Source organism: Cygnus olor, chromosome 1 (assembly GCF_009769625.2).
Source record: "Cygnus olor isolate bCygOlo1 chromosome 1, bCygOlo1.pri.v2, whole genome shotgun sequence".
NCBI lineage: Eukaryota > Metazoa > Chordata > Aves > Anseriformes > Anatidae > Cygnus > Cygnus olor.
The window spans coordinates 61,657,371-61,678,776 of record NC_049169.1 but is presented as its reverse complement, the minus strand read 5'-3'; the positions used below and the strand labels follow the sequence as shown (position 1 = coordinate 61,678,776).

At 46.2% G+C, this 21,406-nt stretch overlaps 2 protein-coding genes across 4 annotated transcripts in view; one reads left to right on the top strand and one right to left on the bottom strand.

Moving 5' to 3' along the window:
- The first annotated feature begins 1,608 nt into the window (after window positions 1-1,608).
- On the top strand, window positions 1,609-17,131 carry DENND11 (DENN domain containing 11). Of its 2 annotated transcripts, none has more exons than XM_040561189.1 (9): window positions 1,609-1,876; window positions 6,672-6,771; window positions 7,840-7,998; window positions 8,703-8,856; window positions 9,116-9,254; window positions 9,710-9,841; window positions 10,028-10,178; window positions 10,674-10,742; window positions 11,874-17,131. In XM_040561189.1, exons 1-9 carry the CDS (start codon window positions 1,630-1,632, stop codon window positions 12,067-12,069), a joined length of 1,347 nt encoding a protein of 448 aa, XP_040417123.1. In that variant the 5' UTR covers window positions 1,609-1,629; the 3' UTR covers window positions 12,070-17,131. The 2 variants fall into 2 exon arrangements, with proteins under 2 accessions (XP_040417123.1, XP_040417128.1); XM_040561194.1 differs by lacking the exon at window positions 1,609-1,876 and adding an exon at window positions 4,532-4,678.
- Window positions 16,171-21,406, bottom strand: part of AGK (acylglycerol kinase) — a 33,748-nt gene continuing 28,512 nt past the window's right edge. The window contains exons 14-16 of one of the 2 annotated variants that reach the window (XR_005820984.1): window positions 20,639-20,723; window positions 18,210-18,904; window positions 16,171-18,117 (exon numbers count right to left, since the gene is read on the bottom strand). Coding sequence is in view for 1 of the 2 variants with exons in the window: in XM_040561205.1 (XP_040417139.1) it covers window positions 18,767-18,904; window positions 20,639-20,723 (223 nt within the window). In the remaining variant the exon portion in view is untranslated. Of the gene's footprint in view, window positions 18,905-20,638; window positions 20,724-21,406 lie in introns of both variants that reach the window. The other variant, XM_040561205.1, reaches the window with a different exon arrangement.

Sequence of the window (21,406 nt, the reverse complement as noted above, 5' to 3'; positions counted from 1 at the left end):
CCTACTAGGTCTGAATTTGGGCTTCCTGCGTTTAGACGTGTGTTAGTTTGGAAAGCATTACCGCCTGCACTGGGAGGTTCATAGCCTAAGTTACAAAGTGCTAGACTTCATGAGGAACCACACGTGGGTCTCGTTGTGGGTTCCCATCTCAAGCTGTCACGTATGTGCCCGGGGAGAGGAGGGGGACACTGGCCATGCCAATGCCAGTGGCACACGCAGGTGGTCTGCTGTCGCTCAGCAGGAGCAGGATGAAGCCTGTGTTTTGAACAAGGATCAGAACTAGCTTTAGTGAGCTGAGAACAAGGTTACAGAAGCCTTTTCTCTAAGCATCAAGGAGGGCTGCTGGAGGGACGTGCAGAAAGTGGAAGCAGTCACAGCCCAGAAGAGACCGGGGCTTGTCAGCACTGGCGTGTAGTTGCCAGTGCACAGGTCAGGGGGAATTCCCTCCACGAAATAAAGGGACATGTCAACGTGAGGTCAGTTGACCCTCATAAGCTGGCCTTTAAATTAAAAGTGTGGCCATCTGGGTCTCTGAAGTTGCCTGCTAAGACCGTGACCAGCAGTTCCCTTGATACACACCACCAAAATGGTATTAGGACATGCCAGGCACTCAGTATTGTTTTCACAGCTCGCATCTGGCCCAGAGGTTGCAGCATTTCTTCCAGGCTCCTGCTGCCTTGCAGACCCACTTCTCCCATGGCACAGCTGCTGTCCTGTTGTCCCTTTTTTGTCCTTTTTGTTGTTGCTTTTGTTATTCTTAGGGGCTATGGGTAGCCATTCCTCTAAGGAGGAATGCGAGATGTAAAGGAGGAAAGTTGGACCCAGTATGAAGAAGGCTCTACTCATTACTCTTGCATCTACCTAAAAGCCACCACATTTTCGCTTCTTATTTTTTCTACTCAAAGATATGGAGACAATTTTCCTAGCCCTCAATTGGAGGGAAAATTTGCTCATTTTCTGTTGAAAGAGAGTTTTTCTCCTCAAACAGTCATATTCCCTCTGAGCTGAAGTCTTTTTGATCTGGTGAAGCAAGGAAGCAGAGGACGTGGCCCTTGGTTTTAAACTTTGCACATCCCCAACAAATGATGTCCTGTTCCCTCCTGCTGGGACAGGACCACAGAGCAAAGCGGGCTGGGCGCCACCCTGCGCGTGTGGGCCAGGGCTTATATTTGGGATTTGTTTCCCCCACTGGGCTAGCGTGGGGACGCACCGGCAGCTGTGTCTGTGCTACTGTGCGGATGACAGAGAGGGGAGAAAGAGGCTCCCCCTTTTTTGTGTGTGTGTGCAGGGCTGGTTTTTTTCCCCTTTGCCCACCACCTTCCACGGGAACCTCCGTCTGCTCCCCGCCGCCTGCAGCTCCGCCAGGTAACCTCGTGCTCGGGCTCCGTGACACCGAGCGCCCGCTCAGCACAGGAGCCGCCGGGGATGAAGTTCACAGGGAACGGCTGCTGGGGGCACAGGAGGGGGCGGACACCAAACCCCAACGCCCAGCTGCCGGCGGCAGGCCCCGCCCGCTCCCCGCGCTAACCCCCGCCCGCAGCGGCCCGCCCCGCCCCGCCGTCACCGCCCCCCGGTCGCCCGGCGCTGCTGGGCCCGGCCCGGCCCGGCTCGGCTCGGCTCGGCGCGGCCATGGTGGAGCGGGGGGACGAGGCGCCGCTGCTCTTCTGGGCCGAGGGCCCGGCCGTGGGGGCGCCGCCGGCCGCGGCCGATGCTGGAGGAGGCGGAGGTGGAGGTGGAGGAGGCGGCGGGCGGCGCCTGGCCGGCGGCTGGAGCGCGGCGCCGTGGGGCGGCGCGGAGGCGGCGGGGCCGCCGCGGGCGGAGGAGGACCCGGACCAGATCGTGGCCGTCTTCGTGGTCACCTTCGACCCCCGCACGGGTGAGGGGGGCCGGGAATGGGGCGGTTCGGGGCCTGGCGGCCGCACGGGTGCCCAGGGGGCTCGGCTGGAAGGCGCAGCTCGGGGAGCGGCTGGGGGATGCGGGGGGTCGCTGCCGGCCAGCCCTGCGAGCAGCTGCCCCTTCCCTCCGGGGGCAGAGCCGGCAGGGGGGTGTCTGTAAAGCACGGCGGTTCGGCGTGCTTTGGGGTTGAGGTGTTGGAAAGGAGGGCCCTGAAAGAGCAGACCACGTCCCCGTCCCGAACCGAAGATCCCTAGGAAGCGGTGAGAGCTGACCCCAAGTGCTGTCAGCACCGCGCTGCCGGACAGGTGGGCTGCTGTGCCCCAACACCAGAGGGCTTCCAAAAATGTACCCGTCCCGTACTGCGCCAGGCGCAGAGCCTGGGGTCACGGGCTCCTGGCTTGTCCAAACCTGACGTGAGGTTGGCCGACATCTCCCCGATGGGAGGTGTTTGTCCTAAGTATCCAAACCGCGGAAGGGTTTGGGCGACCGCGGCGGCAGCAGGTTGTCTGTCAATGTGACAGCATGTGCCTTCTACGAAATGGTGAGATTTTCTTGGTTGGCAGGAAGCTTAGCTTTCTCAGGAGTTTGTCTGAACCAGCTGTTGCTTTGAAAGAAGTCCAGGGAGAGTTGGGAAACAGCTCTTCTCACATCTGATGTGCAGTTAGTGCGGGGCGTCATCAGCCTTGTAATAGTCCGTCAAGTCCAGGAAGATTCGGTACCGGTGCTGAACGTAAGGAGCGTGATATGGCTGCGAGGAACACATCGACAGATCTCAGCGTCACGGGTGGAAGGCAGACCGCCCCGTGGAGGATGTGGGCTCGGAAGAAAGATCTTGGAGCTGCAGTGGTATGAACTTGCTGGGGCTGGGAGCAGGAATTCCTGGGTCAACCGCATCACATCTTGTGAAGGACTTGTGCAGTGTGCGTGAGAGTACCTGGTCCCTGTGTGGGACTTAAAGGCGATCATCCGCTCGGTGTCCGAGCCAGAAACCTGGCTGGTCCTGCCCAGGAGGGGCACAGCACACCTCCTTTGGTGGCTCGCTCAGGAAGGCAGAATTCCTGGTGCTGGCTGGGAGGGTGACTGCATCAGGTGATGCCTGCTCAAATACGGGGGAGCAGTAGCAGTTCTACTTCACTGTAGGAGGAGGATGTGGTAACTGAGCAAATAAAGACTGTAACAGGTTCCCTCCCAAATTGAAAAGGGCTTGAAGCAGACAAGCTCAGTGCCTCTAGCAGGTGCGTGTGCTGGGCTCACAAAGGTCGGTTATGGGGTTGCGAGGCCACTGTTATGGTCCCACTGTGCCTGGGGCTCTGGCGATGCTTGTGTGAGTGGCTGAACCAAGGGGTCAGAGGCAGTGTCTAGACCAGTGGTGGTCACCCCACGTGCAGCATGGTAAACCTGTGGGACTTGAGAGGGAGCTCTTTTCATGGCTATTACAAGGACTAATGCGCTGCGAGCTAGGTGCAGAATGGTGGCAGCCCAGGAGCCAGTCACGCAGTCTTCTCTTTGCTCCCTGCCCTTTGGCAGTCATCTCCTTAAGGGAGTAATGAGCTGGGAATGTCCTGAGACTTGAAAAAGTGCGAGCACCTGGTCTGTGCAAATGCTGCCCCACAAAGAGCGCAGTCCCAAGGTGTTTTAATGAGTTTAAACTGAATTTCCTGGTACACATGTTCTCTCGGGCTGTGAGTAACCGAAGACCAGAGATTATCTTGGGCAGCAGTGGGGATACATCCACTGGTGTGATCTACTTGGCATTAGGCTCCAGCTCATGTGCTCTGCTAGACTCATATTTGTTTTGGGTAAAGCAAGCAAAAGAGAACAGGACAATAAATTTTGCTGTGGGAAGAAGATAAAGAAAGATGAAGTCAATGGCCACATCCTCTCTGTCAGAATACTGTAAAAGAGGCTGAACCGTCTTAGCCCTTTTTCTGTGATGGTGATGACAGACAACCTTGTGGAGGTCCTGCGCAGTCTGGTGGCTTACAGGGTGATGTGACTAACGGGGGAGGAAGCGAGGGAAGAAATGCATTTTCCACCAGTAAACATAAAAGTGTTGTTTTTCTGTCCTGCATTTCTTCCATCTAGGAAACTGAGCCAGAATACTGCTAGGTCTCACTGTGTGCTTCTCCTGTCCTGGCACAACACAGTAGCACTGCACGGCTGGGGACCCTAAAGACCTTGGGAAATACCTAGCGGTGAGGAGGGCCAGGTGATGACTACACTGCAGCCACCAAGTGCTAGCATTGTCATCATTTCTGTGAGGACCTAAAAGTCCGGGGGAGAGAAAGGACAAGGAAAAGAGCACACCAAAAAAGCACTAATTTTACACACCAGAAACCAAGAGCGCGGTTTGTGACTTGGCCTGGTGCTGGGAGATCTCCAGATCTCCAGGTTTGTCTCTCGGCACAACCTCTCGCCAGCTCTCTAGCACTGCCTGACTCTCGCTTGGAAAGTTTCCTGTGCGCACGAGAGCTGCTTTATGCCCAGGGAAGGGAAATGCTTCCTGTTTTTCTGCATTACTCTCTCCTCCCTCCTCCTGTTTTTCATGCAGGCTGGCAGTTGCTATTGCATCTGGGTGAAGTCTCTCCTTTGTTTGCTCTGCTGTTTCACCAGACTGACTTTTTTTTTTTTTTTATCTCCACGTTTGCTCTCCGACTGCCACGTCGCCAGTGCATTCATAGGGCAAGGTGGCGTGAGGAACTGCCAGGAGCACAGGTGTGGATTGCTTATGTCAGCTCCCAGTGACAGATCCCAGGGAAAAAAAAAGCTACCTGATATGCAAGTAGGTTTCATGGATACGCATAGGATAAGGCTCTGTTTCAAGACATCTTTTCCTTCCTTGCTGTTGCAGCACACCTGCTGTTTGAGCCGTGTCCACATCGACGCCTCTAACGAATGGTATAGCGCTTCGCAGTAGTACTTCTGACTAAACTGAGCAAAGGCAAAGTTTCCTGTGCTCGATGGTGCTCTTGCTTACTGATGTATTAATATATAAGCGATGACCAATAGGTGATTCTCTGTGATGCAAGGCTTAAAAGAGGATCTAGCCCTAACCCCGGTTTTGCGGTTAAGAGGCGATAGTCTTAAGGGCTTACTTCCTTGCTCTGTCAAGGAAGGGTCTTGTGCCTTTAAAAACAAAACAAACCCACACAACAAAAGCCAACATCTATATATAATATGCAAAGCCTACAGGGGACCGTGCAGGCTGCCATGATGTCACTGGCTTTCTCTGCCAGCCTTTCACACTTCTTAAAGGCGACGGTGCCTGGGAGCGGAGCTCCATGCCTTCCCGCGGCTGTGCCCAGGGTCACCAGGCTGCTGCTGCTGCTGCCGCCCAGCTGGCACGGCGCCGTGGGAGAGGTGTGCTCGGGGACTGGGAGCTCTTAGCTGGATGCAAACTCTCTCTGGTTGCCACACTTATGCTGCTGTATTTTGAAGTCCTTGCCAGGCAGGGCTGGGGGAGGTCTGCTGAATACAATATCTGTGTGAGAAGAAAAATAGCCCGTTTAAATGTCAGCAGCTAAACCCAATTCCTGTGCGAGTTTGCATGCATATACTTATGCAGGATGAGTAATAACACAAGAGGCAGGCCTCAGAAATAGAGCTATTTAAACATGAGGCACCTATTTCTAAAAGTCTGGGCTAAGCGTAGGGCCCTTGCAAACGTACATGCTGTGTCCATGCAAGCGCGGCTGCGACGCTTATCCCTAAAGGCAGGAGGAAGGACGGGGGCAGTTGAAAGCATCTTTGTGCTGCATCTTCCATTGCATTATACCAAAGAACTTTTTTTTTTCCATTTGGTTTTAAAAGTAAGTTGCATTATTTCAAATTCATTGAAATGAAAACACTATTTCAAATACCAGCGGCTGAGCCTAGAGCACGTCACTGCAGCAGTTGTGTCCAGATGAGCAGGTTAGACTCTGAATTGTATGGAAGAGCCTGAGAAGTGCCCATTTTCATCCGTGGTAAACTTTCCAGTGGCAAGGCAGGACTTTGTCAGCTCTAGGGACTTTCTGTGACTGCTCTATCAGGCTCCTCACGTGGCCTTTTCTGTTGAACAACTGCATGCTTTCAGGCTGGGCTGTCAGGTGACAGGTGTTTGCTAATTTTGATCTAGTTTGTAATTCATGTGCTTTTTGTGTGGTTATTCTAGCATGCACAAACATGTTGCAGTGCTTGGAACTCCCCGGCCTCCAAATTAAGCTTTAGCTAACTCCTCCTACCCTTCCAAAAAAAAAATAGAGAGAAATTCTAGGGAGTAGTGACGATCAGGATGCTGGCTTAGGGGTTACTGTTTGACTGGTCCTATAATGCATAGCCAAAGGGAGATATTGATGCTGATCTATCACATAAGCTCACCCTAAAGAGCAGCAGGCCATACTTAGGGTTCTGTCTGTATCAAATACTGGTGTAGGCAGCCTGAAGGGAGCAGTATTAGTGCTACACTGTCCAAGTGCCCCGTGGGGCAGAATGGTAGCTGCTCTGTGATAAAGTGTATAAAGAATAAACCCATAAAGTACCACTAGGTTCCAAAACAACTGGGAAAGTTTTGCAACATCTTGGTGTAGTGCTGCAACAAGTAACATTTGCAAGAGAGGTGTTGAGTACAGTATCACTGCCTCTGTCCAAAACAGTTAAGGAGCTCAGGAGCTGTGTTGGTTCAGTGATACTGGCAACCCAGTGGTGTAAAGGCAGCAACTTGCTGTTGCTGGTGTTGACCCTTTGCTAATGAGCACTGCATCCACGTTCACTCAAATAAATTTGCTTATTTGCAGGCAACATGGTGGAATGGTGTTTACCTCAAGATATCGATTTGGAAGGCGTGGAATTCAAATCCATGGCAAGCGGGTCCCACAAAATCCAGTCAGATTTCATGTGAGTATATCTGAGCTATACTGCTGCTTCTCTGAGCTGTGCATCTACACCACCATCCCTTGATTCAGGACATGCAAGGAAAATACCACCTATGAAGTTAAGTCCCTGCACTGCCGTACTGCTAACCCGTATCTAGCTAAGCAGAAGATACTGATCAGATTCACTCAACAAGGTACGAAGTGCAGCGAGCTATGTGGCATCTGCTGCGTGACAGCTTTGAGCTGTGGAGGTCAGCCAGTGAATGGGGAAGGCCAGCTTCCCAGTGATGTGCAAATTTTAATGCTTATTGGGCAAATCGTACTGCATTGCAACCTTCCAGACAGTCAGCAGAGACCTGCTGTGAAGGCAAGAGAATGGCAGAACTGAAATCGGAAGGATCTTGCAGAAAAAGAACTTAGAAATGATGTGGTTCTTAATTCTGTCAGTGCTTTTGGATCCTTTAAATGTTGTGGTAAATGGTCCTCACTTACTTTCTTCTCCTCCTTCAGCGGAAAGACTTATGGCTAGTTCTCCATTCTCGTGCTTTTACTAGCCCAGTGCTGCAATGCAGCAAGGTTTTGCAATGAGTTGCACTTACACCATTGCTTTTGGTCAGGAATAACAGTTACTTTCTCAAAGACACACAGACTCAACCTTGCGCTCAGCTAGAGCATGCTTCCGCATGCAGGCACCCAAAATATGACTAGGTAGCCGGTCTATACTCACAGCTCCATGCACTGCAGGCTTTTCTTCCTTAAAAGAACACCACTGTGTTGATTGGGTCCTGCATCCTCAAGTGGCTTTCTGAGTTCTTTCCTTACTGGCTGCCATGCTGAGACGTGGCTGCTAGGGGCTTTAGTGGCAGAGGCTCTGGGAACTCCTGCCTTAAACGTCCTGTCCTGTTCCTGAGAAGGCTGAGACACCAAAGGCCAGCCCTTAACCTTTCAGATAGCAAGGTGGGATTTCAGGGGGTTCCTTAAAGAAGGAACTGTGTTCCCAAATCAGTATTTTTGGTGATCACATAGATAGATACCTGTTGTTCATTCCCAGCTTTTAACATTAACTCTTCTGTCAAATGTTTGTCCCCAGTTATTTCCGGAAAGGGCTCTGTTTTGGCCTGGCCTGCTTTGCCAACATGCCCGTGGAGAGCGAGTTAGAGCGTGGTGCCCGCATGAAGTCCGTGGGGATTCTGTCCCCTTCTTATACCCTGCTCTATAGGTACATGCACTTCCTGGAGAATCAGGTCAGGTAAGTTCCCTTGGGTATGGGACTGGCCACTCCCCACCGGGAAAGGTAACATTGCCCCGATGGAGGGTGGTTTTAGATGGGAGTGAGGACTTGGGGAGAATGTCAAGTTATAACTCAAATGACAGGCTCACCAGAGAGAGGGTTACAATTCACAATGGGGAAGGAGAAAAGGAACCCATTCAGCAGCAGCCTGTTTGTTGCTAACAGCCTAGTGGAACGCTATCCAAACCCTACTTACTTTGAAGCACAGTGGGGAAAAAACTGTCAGGGGAGAGCACAAGAAGTTAGCATCCTCTTGTTGAGAGGACAACAAGTTTCTCTCTCCTTTTGAAAGCTATTTTTCTAAGGGCTCACAAAAAAGCCTGTCATGGTGATCCTGGTCAGGTGGATGCCTCAGCTGCATTGAGTGGGCCTGGCCAGGAAAATGGTTCTGGTAGAAGGAAAGCTGCTCCTACCTGAATGTACTTTGAAACAGGATCAGTCCTATGTGTAAATCAGCTCACTGTCTGCTTCATGCCCATGTTCTTTGACTGCGCTGAAAGTTGGTGTTACCCCTGATCCTCAGGCTGCCCTCCTAGGTAAGTCTGTGCAGCTGAGGCACCCGGGGCTCCTTTGCTACGTAGGAAAGCAGATGCTACATGGGGGCAAGGCACTAAATAAGTAGAGTCTGGAGATGCTACAAATCTTTTTCCTTTCTTTTCCAGACACCAGCTGGAGATGCCAGGGCACTACTCCCATCTAGAGGCATTCTATGATGACAAGAAAGGAGTTCTCCCTGATGGCAAGGGCACTGCCACATCCCAGCAGCCTGTCCACTGGCTGCCGTCCATCCACAGATACATGTACCCCGAGATGAAGGTGAGGCAGGGCCTCTGAGGCTTGCAGGAATGCACAGTGTGCTGCTGCTTTTTACCGGTGTCTCATACTTCTTTACATAAGCAGTCACCCCAGCACTTTGTAGGCTGCTTTAGATGAGATTTTGTTACTTGGGCTGTTTGAAGCTGCCGTTCTCTCGTTGCCGTGTGCTGGTCTTGCTCCCACATTCAGACTTAGACATCTGTGCATGTGTCCCTGTTTCACCTCTGAGCTGTTTTCTTCCCTTTCCCTCCACCTGCAGATCACACACCCTGCTGGCTGTATGTCTCAGTTCATCAAATTCTTTGGTGAGCAGATTCTTGTCCTCTGGAAGTTTGCCCTGCTGCGCAAGCGCATATTGATATTTTCACCGCCCCCAGTTGGAGTTGTCTGCTACAGAGGTACGTTTCCAGGGACATCACAGAGCTCTTACATAGTAGGCTGAAGAACTGCAGAAATGCCTGTGGGTATTGAGGGTACAGACATCATGCAGGTCTTAAAAATCCATCACAACCATTCCTTGTGGAGATACAGTTTGGCCTTCATTTACCTATTTCTTACAAAATGCTTTTCTTCAGGCCTTTTGGGTAAAGACGTACCTGGGGCTATCAAACACAGGAAAATAAGACTGCTGAATGCATCTGTGGGATCTAGAACACGCAATTCCTGTGGGAGAGCTGATTATTTCCTATCCAAGATAAGATGTTCCCACTTGAGGAGTTCTGGTGTTCAGAAGTATTTCAAAGCCTTAACCATTGTTTACATAGGAGCGTGTGGGAGAACTGGGTAAGCGGGTTCGTAATGCCCTTGCAGAGACTACTGAAAGCATCTCAGCACATCCTCCTCTTGTCTGCAGTGTATTGCTGCTGTTGCCTTGCCAACGTTTCTCTACCTGGTCTTGGAGGAACTGTCCCGGAGTCCAAACCGTTCTTCTATGTGAATGTGGCAGACATAGAAATGCTGGAGACAGAAGTATCGTATGTGGCCTGTAAGTATGATGGGTTAGGCAGAACTTTTTTAACTTCAGGCTGGAAAATGTCTTGAGACACCGGACTGTGAGTTAAAACTGAAGATAAGATGTGCATGGAATGACTGTCTGCAAAGGCAGGAGAGAACAGTTGGTCTTCAGGGAAAGCAACATGCTGTTCTGAAAAATCTTCTCTGATTTTGGCAGGTACAACAGAAAAGATCTTTGAGGAGAAACGGGATCTCTACGATGTCTATGTGGACAACCAGAATGTGAAGACACATCACGAGCATTTGCAACCACTCCTGAAAATTAACAATGCTGACAAGGAGAAGTACCGACGGCTCAACGACCAGAGGTAACACTAGAGATCTGAGTGATCCTGGGTCTGTTAGCAGAGCAATACTATGTGGGATAGAGAGGACACTGCTCCTTGGTACTTGCCACCTTCTCTTAATATTTCTCAAGCTTTCCACTGCTTCAGCTCATCTCTTTGATTCTGGTTCCACTGTAGCTGGCTGCTATGAGAGTCCCTGAATACTCTGCACACATGTGATCACTCAACCAGTGAACTGGTGGAGCAGACAGAAGGCAGGAAGAGAAGCAGAGTGTGATTCTGTGACTGATCGTTGACGCACCGCTGATCAGTAGCAGAACTGAAAACATTACCCTTGTATCCTGATTTCTAGTCCAGTGCCTTATAAAGGCTCCCTTGCCCCAGATATTGGGGCAAGGGGGCTAATCTGATTTGTCACCAAGAAATGGATGTGAAGTTTTCATTGTTGATCATCATTTCATAATGCTTTGAGCTTCACTGGAGGCACATGCATTTAATCCGTCTCCCTTCTCTCAGGCAGATGTTAATGTATTCTCAAGAAGTGGGTGAGGATTGTAGCTCGTGTGAAGAGGACCTTTTCATCTTGTAAGTGGATGTGTCTAACACTTAGTTGGTCACTGTTGGGCTTAGGGAGCATTTTTCACTGATTTCAAGTTGCGCTAGTGTAGCATATTATGAAACACCATGGTTAACATAATTCCACAGTCAGTTTTGTGTTTCTCTAGGGATCCAAGAGCCAAACTGGTTCTTCCTTTTCAGCTCATCCCCCTTGCAATGCGAGAAGCCAAAGGCAGCCATGTTTGTCTCCACTGGGGACTCTTTAAGTGCTGGAATGGAGAAGGAAACTTTTAAAACAAAACCAGAAATGCAAGATTCCCCTCCCATTTTTGAAAACTTAAACACCGTAGGACTCTTCATGCGAGAAACATTTGGCTCAGGAAAGCACAATGTCTGTGGGAAGCAGGCACTGTACCGCACTGGGGGAGGTACAGCGTGGAGATAAGACCTGAGCTTGAAGGATTAGCCCATTGATGCAGCTGGCTCTGTACTTGGGAAACAGAGGAACCAGAACTGGGTGTAGACTGTGAGGTACAGAATTAGATGAAAACCACACCTGTACCACCTCTGAAGCCCTCCACTGCCTGTTGCTGTTGTTCACAGGCTGCAGCAGTAGGTGAGAAGTTACAGGATGAAATTGTTTGAGGGACTGTCAGCGCAGAACTTTGTGTTGAGCTGCACAGATGTAGTCAGAGCTCTTTTTGAAAAGCCTTTTGTGTTCCTAAGAAAGCACTATGTAAGAAGTAGCTCTCTTTGCTGTGTTCTGCTCCAATAATGGAGAATTCATTTACCCCAATGGCTTACTTAGACGGATAAAAACACTGTTTCTTCCTTTGCTTTATGGAGCTATAGGTCTGATATACCCACTTAATTACCACAAATTGTCAGCTCTAGCTGACAATGGGACTTTCTTCTGAAAAGTGAAATGCCTACCATAAATCAACCAGACAAAAGCACCACTGTAAATTAAAAGTTACTGCTTTGTTTATTCCACCCTTTGTTATAGGGTGGATAGAAACCTCCTACAGTATGACCTAACAGGGTGGGATCTGTGCTTAAAGTGGGTTAAACATGATGCTGGGGCTCTGCTGCCTGTTTGGTAAATATGCTGTCTTTTTGGGGTCCAATGCCATCATCTCAGCTGACTTTACCCTACAGGTTTTTCATGGAGCAGAACAACCGGATATTTCAGACCCTGATGGAAGTGTCAGCCAGCCAGGACAAGACGCTGACAGCTGACCACGCACGAGGCATGGGTCTGGATCCCCAAGGGGATCGAAGCTTCCTTATGGACCTCCTGGAAGTGTATGGCATTGATGTTATGCTAGTCATTGACAACCCCTGCTGCACTTAAACCAAGGCCCAGAGAGATGGGGAACAAAGACAACTTTTTAAAGACTATCTATCAGACATTGCTTAGGAGCATCACTGGAACTCACCACAGCCACTGGACAGATCTCATTTTATTTAATAACTTTATATGGAAAGTATTTATAGTTTTACAACAAAATGTGATTTTATTTTTACCACCTTGATTTCCCCAAGAAGTACCTGCTTCATTTTTTTTGTTGTTGTTGTTTTCATCTCCCCTTCTTTCTCAGTTTTTTTTTTGTTTAGATAGGACCAGTGGCACCTCTGCACCAACCCTCACGGGTGCCAGTGATAGCTAAGTTTTGGCCTAGTCTGGATGCCTGAGGGCTGAGGACTTCAGGAAAGCACTGTGTCTGATGGGGACCAATGTGAAATGCTGTCGCTGAGCTCTCAAGACTTGAGTGGAAAAACCATCCTACCATTTCGTCTTCTACTTGGGGACTGAAGAGAGCTTCAGCACAGGCTGTTAGTTGCCCAGTCTCATAAAACATCTCCTGTCCCACCATGCTTTTAGGTGGGGACAGTTAAACCAATGATAAAGAATGGGACTCCTTTAAACACCCCTCAACCAGCTTTCAGCAGCTGAATTGGAATAAAGCCACCCTTCCTCATCAACGGCAGAAGCAATTCTGGGATGAGGGGGTGCTACAGGAACTAATGACTTTGCTTACCAGAGCGGCACGGTTTCACTTTCAGCACTGGAGGTGGTGTAAACTGTTAAAGACTACACCTACCTATCTCTCGTCTGGAGAAGAGCACCATCTCTACTTAATCCCTCCTTCTGCTTCCTCTGGTTTTCAGTTGTATTGAACCTGCTGCTTTGGATTAAAATCTTCAAACCAGCAAGACGGTCTCGCACTGAAGAGGGACCACCATCACTGAGCCACTTTGCGGTCACTACGCTCTCCAGTCTCAGCTCAGATGAAGCTGGGCAGGATTGGGTTGAATTAAGTATATTCCAACTAATGGCACTAGCCCTTTCTTTGTAGCAGACAGTACTTGCCCTGCCTTTGAGTTAATACTGCCTGCCAATCCTTTGTCAAACAGCCTCCAGCACTGCCTGCCGCTGTCCTTGTCTTCGTTGTGAGACAGACAGCAGTATGCGACCTTCCAGCTGGGACAACTTTACGGTTTGCAGGTGGCTCCCTTGGAGTTTGTTGTTCCTAACTGGCTGGAAGCACTGGTTAACAGCAAGCCTTTTTCTTCCTGAGCAGAGGAGCTGTAGAATCAGATGAATAGCGTTCCTCAGTCTTTTACTGTGAAAAGATAGGATTCACCTGATACAGGGCCAGTTTCCCTCCAGAAAGGCTATGTCTGTAAAGGGTAATCCCTTTGCCACGCAAAGTCCAAGAATGGTACTGCGGCTTGTAGGTGTGACATACTGCTTTGTCCAAAATCCTCTGGCCAGTAGTAGCATCAGCTTTAAGCTAACTGTTCTTCCTGAACTATCACCATGCCTACTTAGCTGCTGCTTCTACTGTAAGAGACTTCAGCACTTTGAAGCCTTTCTGCAGTTTGTAGAAATGCAAACTGTAGTTGGTGTGTACATTTACCATAGCATTTTTATAGAATGAGACAGCACCTGAACCACCAAAGTCTCACCTGCTGATTCTATTTAAAACAGGTAAAGTAAATCTCCAGGAAGACCCCCTATGGCTTTTCTCACTCGAGGAAGGAGGCTGGCATTATTCCTTGACAGCTAGCTGCAGCAAAGGGGTAATTTTGCTTGCTCTGGATTCAGAGGTTTTAGTGAAATGTGGAATCAGAGGCTTCACAAGATTTATTGCACAGTTCATTGGTATGAGCTTCAGCATATTATGGTTTTGTGATCTGTTTCTGAGTAGTTGCTTCCCTGCTTGCTTTTTCAGTGCTTTGAATGTTTTCCTACAGGGCAAAACGTGCTGCTGCCTGTATTGCCAGTTGCTCACAACTGTAACACGTTCATCCTTAAAAGGTTAGGGAAAAATAGAGAGAAAAATGGGACCTGAACATTGTGTAATGGAAGGGTCAGTGTTTTTTTTTTTTTTTTTTTCCCCTTGAGGAAAGGCTTTGTTTTCAAATTGATGCTTCTGGTATAAAAGCAACTCACAGTATCCAAGCCTTCTAACTTCCACTTTAATTTTAACAAGGTGTCTGCAGTGAAGACCCCTGGGAAAGTGTAGTGAACACCACATTACTGTGACTTAACTTCCTTCAGATATTAAAAAAAACAAACAAACCTGAAACTAGTCTCTAGCAACTCTTCATTTTCTATGCAGTTTAGCTGTGATCAGCTGTTAATGACTTTCTGTTCTCCTTGATATCAGTAATTCTTTTGCTGAACTGAGTAAGAACAAACCTTTAACATGTCATTGAGATTTTACAGCCTCAGCAGTCAAGAGTTTTTCTAACAAACTGCATTACAGCACCATGTTCAGGAGCTGTCAGAACATCATGGCTACAAGACAGCACTGCTAGAACCCATTGAGCAAACCCCCCTGAATTTATTATTTAGCATTTATCTAACCTCTGCTTTTCAGAAACCAGGTCTTCGGTTGCTAGCAAAAGCATGAAAGCAAGCAGATTACTGTAAAAGTAACATCCACATTACATCCCAGCTGGATGGCTACAGCCTATTTTGCTCTTCCTTGTAAATCTGTTTCTCTACAGCCTTTCTTGGAAGGTGACTGCTACAAAAGTCAGGAAGTATCCAGACAGAAAACAGAACAAAAAGACTTCTCTATCCTAACCCTTTTTTTTTTTTTTTTTAATTCTCTGCAAATGAACTCTATCAGCACTATCTATCTCTCTAACACTCTCTCTCTGTCCTTTTTAAATATAATCAACATTGCTTTTATTGGTGTTGCATGTGGAAAATCCTTGATAAATGGGTACTGAATATAAATGAATGGCTACAGCTTGTCCCGTGAAGGCTTGTTTAGCAGGCTGTTTTTGGTTTCTAGCCTTTGAGCTAATTTCACTGAATGTTATCTGTCCAGGAGCTAACTGTTATACCTTGAATGAAGTACAGCTTTTTAAAATCCTCTCCTTGGAGCTTAACAGCTCTTTTTTTTTTTTGGATACTAGCAGCTGGAAGGGAGTCAGCTATTTGGTATATTTTGAATTAAAAGCAGAAGGAAAGTGTGGCATAAGGCAGGACATTGCTGACTACTGCAAGATCCTCTTCTTCATTTGAAGTACTCTGCCTTTATAGTGGTGCCTTTGATTTCTTTGGTGTGATGTCTCTGGTCTGTAGCTGGTGATGACAGGCCAGGTTAAATGGTTTTAGTAACCATGTCTATCCAGTGCTGTAGTAAACAGTCTGGTATGTTTCTCTCTAACATTTAGGCCATAGTACAACCATTACAGATTCTCAATTTGTACTTGCATGGGTATAAACAGGAGAGCAAGAGCTTCACAGTTGCATCTTAAGTTGGACTAGACGTGTAATCAAGTAATGAATTATTACTACTTTACTCTGGAGTGGAAGGTAAAGCTCAAGAGAGAAATAAATGCCAGATTTTTAATGTCAATAAGGGATATACTCTTCTAGACATGTAAATCATGAGAAGAGTCTTCCCACTGCGAGTTTAGGCCAAGCAGCATAGAGCTCAGCACAACTAACAATGATAATGGATACTAAGAGGGAGGTATTTTCTTGAATTACAGTTCAAATTTGTCTTAGAGACATGCTAATACCCTCTTTTCTGGTATAAATGAAGTAGTTACTCCAATGTATATTAGAGCTAATGATTCCATCTGTCACAGGAGATGAGTTCTCCTACCCAGCGTCCTTAAGGGCAAAAGAAAGTACTATTACCTTTTCAAGATAAAGTAGCTTACTGTACAGGCTTATGCTGTAAAGCAGTGTTACTGTGACACTTCCTGCGTTTTAAGAACAGCCAAAAGCTAATAGGCAAAAACCTAGGAGTAGCTGTGGACCTCTTGGTAACAGACTATACAAAGGACAAGCATGCTTTAACTTGGGAGGGGGAAAGGGAGTGGTTTCTGAAATAGCGGGGCAGAAGTATTCTGTCCTCCTGCAGAAGTCTACATACAAAGCGTGCATGCTAACCCAAATTCTCTCATCATAGCTATTTTTTTAATCTCTTTCCCCAAAGATAATGGTCTAGTAGTGATTGTGAGAGATGACAACACGCATCTTTTGCGAGGAACTGGAATGTACCGACTTCATGGAATGATGTCTGTCTAAACCAGAGGGTAATAAATGCCAGTGAACCAGGATTTCAGATCCTGGTTAATGCAACATGCCATTCAAATAGAAATGTTTAATTGTGGTTAAAATAAACAGGTGCCTTGGGCTAGTCTAATATTAGGTTGTTATCCTTCATTTTTATTTATGTTATAGTATTTTAAGCCCTTCTAGAATGTACTGTAAGTTGAAGCCAGAATAAGTGTTCTCATGGAGTGGGACTCCTCCTTACTGCCTTAGAGTTAATAAAAAAAAAGTTGTTTGTCTTGCTGTCAGACAAAAATAAGAAGAGAGTCCTTTCTTCAACCCCGTAGACAGTGGGTTCAGCCTCTGCTTATTTCACGTTATGATTTGCTCACACCTTCCCCTTTGAATGTTGCAATTCAGGTATCTACAACCACTCCATACTGGAAAACCTCCAAATTGTAAAGGAAGGGGAAAAAAAATCACTTGAATAAGCTAGTTAACTTACGTGGATATCAATATTTAAATATTGGCCCATATCTCAGACTTTCCTTGGTACTTTTACCATCAGAACAGCATTAGGAATACCAGTTCTGAAAGGAGCTCTTAGTTACTCTTGAGCAAGGAATCACACTGTGCAGGAGCCATGTCTCTGATGCTAGGGAAGGGAGAGAGTAATTTTCCCCTTAAAAATGGTCCAGGTGGACCAGAAGCTGGTTCTTATCATCATGCCCCCCTTCAAACAGGCTGGCTATCATTATAAGAGCTCTGATGTTATTTGCATCTCGCAGATGTGTGGTTGCTCCCATAGGCCTGTGGCTGTGTAGTGAAACTGCTTACTAAAACATGGGTATTTTTAAAAATAATTAAAGCTTACCTTTTTGAAATGGCTGCAGCCTTGTCTTTCATGCTACTTGAGCAAGAATCAGCTTGAGGGAAAACTCTCTTGGTGAGAACTGCCCCAACAGTGGCTGCAGAGCGTTCCAGATAACTCTGTGGCAGACAAAAAGAGCAGAATACAGCCAATGTTTCTGAGTGACCCAGGAGTCTGCTGGGTACTCGTGATTGCTGCAGATCAAATGACAGTTCAACACAGGCCCTTATCACCAGCACAATTATTAAGAACAACTAACAGACCTCTACTGTCCCATATCTCAGTCAAAAAAAAAGGTTAAGTATGTAGGCAATTAGTTTTTCCCCTCTATAGCCAAGGGAAGGACAGCATGCAGTTTGGTTCCAGCATCACTCAGAAACCAAACCTGTTCCTTCTTCTCCAAAGGATTTTTTTTCCTTAGCAAGCCTCCAAAAGAGGGTGCTGTTGCAGCAGCATGGAGCCAAGCTACATATTAAAGAGAAAAAAATGCTACTGGAAGTCGATTCACAAATGTCCTTCGACTACAGTAACAAATCAACCAACAGATGAACTTAGATTAGACATGGGGGCTATGTACAAACAGCAATCACATCAGAAAAACAGCAATCTATTTTTGTTCTCAAGTAAGCAAGGCAGAATCAAATAAATGATATTTATCAGATAACCTTGATGAAGTCAATAACATTTCCTTTCAGCAATTAAAAGTGAAGCTATTAGAAAAAAACTCAGAAAATCAACAAAAATGGTTATGGAACTGGGGCTCAAGGGGATATAGGTTGCATAAGGAATGATGAGCAGTGATTACATTAAAGAGAAGAGCAACCAAGTACAATGAATAAAAAAAGTTATTTGGATGCCTTCATTTGTACCATATTACTACAGGAATAAAAGGAATACTTACAAGCTCAGTTGGCTTGTTAAAGAGTCTTTCCAAGTGGACTCCATATAGCCTCAGGTCAATGATGATATTCTCCAATTTGCTTCAGTGTAACATACCTAAACTTAATCAAAGGAATATGTTTCTATTATGTTATTAACTGGAGCTCTATGGTGTTGAATCTAGCAAGATGAAAAGATGATGTAAGCATCTTACCAAGATACATACTGGAAGTTTTCAGTCTTCCTCTGAAGCTTTGTGTCCCTGATCTCCAATTTATTTTGCAACAGAGTAGACAACCAATCACCTGTTTTAATATGGCAATTCCAACATTTCATATACATTCTTTGCATTAGTCCCCCAAAACATTTTTTTTCCAAGATCCCAGCCTTCTTGAGATTTATACATAGGTAGACAAACTCTTACAACACAAGGACAAGTGTGCTTTCATTTTACTTTAATATACAATTGCATTAAAGCAGTAGCATCTGGCACATAGCACTTAGCCTGCAGTGCTGTAAATGGAACACTGATGACTTCTTCAGGGGAGGAAAAAAAAAAAAAGCCATCAAGTTAACATGCAATTCTTAGAATTTTAATTTGCATTATTAGCCCCTTTGAGACTAGCCAAATAGCCACCTTCAGTGGAAGTTTCTTGTGCATAAAATTGCCGATTGGCTCATTAATCTGGTAGGGTTAATCCATTTAGTGAGGATGTGCCTTGAAGAGAACCTGATAAGACTGGTGAACACTGGCCCCTTTGACATGAAGTCTCACTGTACTGCCGCACGGAGCATCTGCTCTCTCATTCGGGGATCACAGAAGAACCGGAGTTTCCGGGGTAATAGCTTCACCTCGACAGGCATAGCTTCATATTCCTCGTTATCAATACCAAAGGATCCCTCAGTGCCCTGTGTACAGATAACAGTGGTGATCAGGGCTAAACAGCAAACAGATTATTTCAGCAATGCCCCAATACTGATACCTGATTTTACTAATTGGCTGCAGTTGAATGCTTTGCTGTGTGCTAACCAAGATGACCACCTTCCCATGCCTTCCAGCCCATTTGGTCTCAACAACACAGTGAGAGCTATCCTTCACTGCACATAACGTATTAAGAGTCTGCTGCATAAGATGTTACCTCAGTTAGTTGCTAATTGGTGATAATTAAATGCTAGGGAGCCTTAATGACCCACATTGTTTATACTGAAAGATTCTTTGCTATTGGAACCATAATTATATGCACTTAGCTCGTGGTCTGCCAGCGGTGACACAAGCTAATCTGCAGAAGTGCCTGTTAAATAATTCCTATTAAATCCATGTTACAAGCACCTTTTGGTATTTATTGATCCAAAACGTGAGATGCAAAGTAATTCACAGGTCAGGAATTACTCAGCAGAATTTTCCTGAGCTTTTTCTTTAATGTTGATAAAGTCACCAATGATTAAAACCATTCATCAAAATGTCATGTTGACCTTAAAAAAAACTGGCGTCTGCTTTGCATGCGCTACACTCACTCAAGGCAAGGCTATGTCACATTGATACTTAAACTAGTTCCAAATAAGATGGTACATCAGAACAGCTCAGATTGGAGAAAGTAGCATAGGTCCTGTAAATCACAGATCCACAGCCGTCCACCTGGATCAATGTATCCTGCTTCTCTGCAAAACTGGTGAGACTCATCTGAGCTGTCTCTGGTTCCTTCATCAGATCTAGGTCAAGGATTCAAAGAACAACACTACTTTGAGCCATGCACAAATATTCTGAAGGTCTCAGCTGCAGTATGAAGAGCTCATTTTATACCACAACCCTTTCTGAGCCCAACACTCCAGAGTATTCTTTAAGAAACACAATACTGCCATGATACTAACTGGATGCAAGTATTAGGATGCTGGCTCATCATTACATCATAATTCACGGTTTTTGCTTGGTTGATACAGATTTTCTCACTTTTTGGCATGTTTTATTATCCTTTAATATGGAATTCTTTTCTTCCAAACAGTATGAGAGCTCTGTATCATTTCAAGATAGAAATGATCTATGAGATTGACTTAATGCCCTTGCAAACAAGAGAAAGTCCTCCCCAAGGCCACAACAGTCTCTTCTTTATAAGACACAACAACAGAGTAATCTAAACAACTCAGGCAGATGCAATTTTGGCTTCTTTTTCAGTTTCATCTATTCAAAGTTTCAAGACACTTCCCTGTGTTGATCTGAGCCCCACTGTCTTGCGTCTGCCTCCCCTGTCTACATAACACTTCTAATATTTAATCTTCTTCTCTACAGCACAATCCCTTCTAAGGTAAAATGTAACTGAGAAATTCAGTCTTCGATACTATGGTGAAGGCGTGCATATTCAATGCACCTGAGTAAGAGACCCTTTACAACCATCACTGCTGTATATATGAAGTTCTGTCACTATTTACTGGCTGAACAAAGCTTCCCCTCTAGTTTGCAAACCACTTGGTCTGTAATTCTAGTACATGTGTCCTGGACAGGGACTGAATTGCTGAACTGAGGAACTGAGTGTCTCATCGACTGTGTAATTAATTTCCCAGATTTGGAGTAGGGAGTTCTTAATGTGTGGCATTAACTGGCACCAAAAAATAAAGTGACAAAGTTTCCTATCTCCCTCAACTTCTTACCTCTGGAAGCTGCAAGATGCATCTGCTGGCTTGGATGCACTGACTCCCTTCAGGGCATGTATGTGGATCACGCATCTTTTGACTTCTGTTCAAATGAAAAGAGGCAAGGTAAGGAGGAAGTTCTGTCAGAAACAGCTATTTTTAGAGCTGACACATTGTTATATGTTGGTAAATGACTATGCATTTGGTAAACTTGGAGGTTATATACATATACAAATACTTGTGGGCTTAACTGTGAGAAAATAAAACAGACATTGCCTCTTCTGCTGCAATCAGTACGTATCAGTATGCACTGACAGACTCCAACCAACTTCTGCTCTGAGGTTCACTGAATACATTTGCTTGTACTTTCATAACACTTTTGTCCTCCTCACTTACATGCTGAACTGTACAATTCCCACACTGGATGACTACCCTCTCCTCAAATTCCATGCACCCATGTAACTCACCAGCAACCAAAAATAATCTAGCCAAAAGAACCTGACAGTTATATTGAGCCACTAGGCTATCATCAAACCAAACCAAGCAACCAACCGACCAAAACTCTTCTCACATCACCACCACTCAGCATGGTTCTAACTAGTTCCTTCTAATCATTCTTGTGTAGAAACCTGCAGATTGTCATTTTATCTATTCCAAATAGAACACTCAGTTTTCTCAGTTATTCTCTCTCTTCTGGTGCCCGTGAGATTCTTGGTTACAATACAGCACTTTGAGAAGTGCTGCTTTCCTACTTTTGCTAATGTTGAACGGGAGCACATAGAAGGC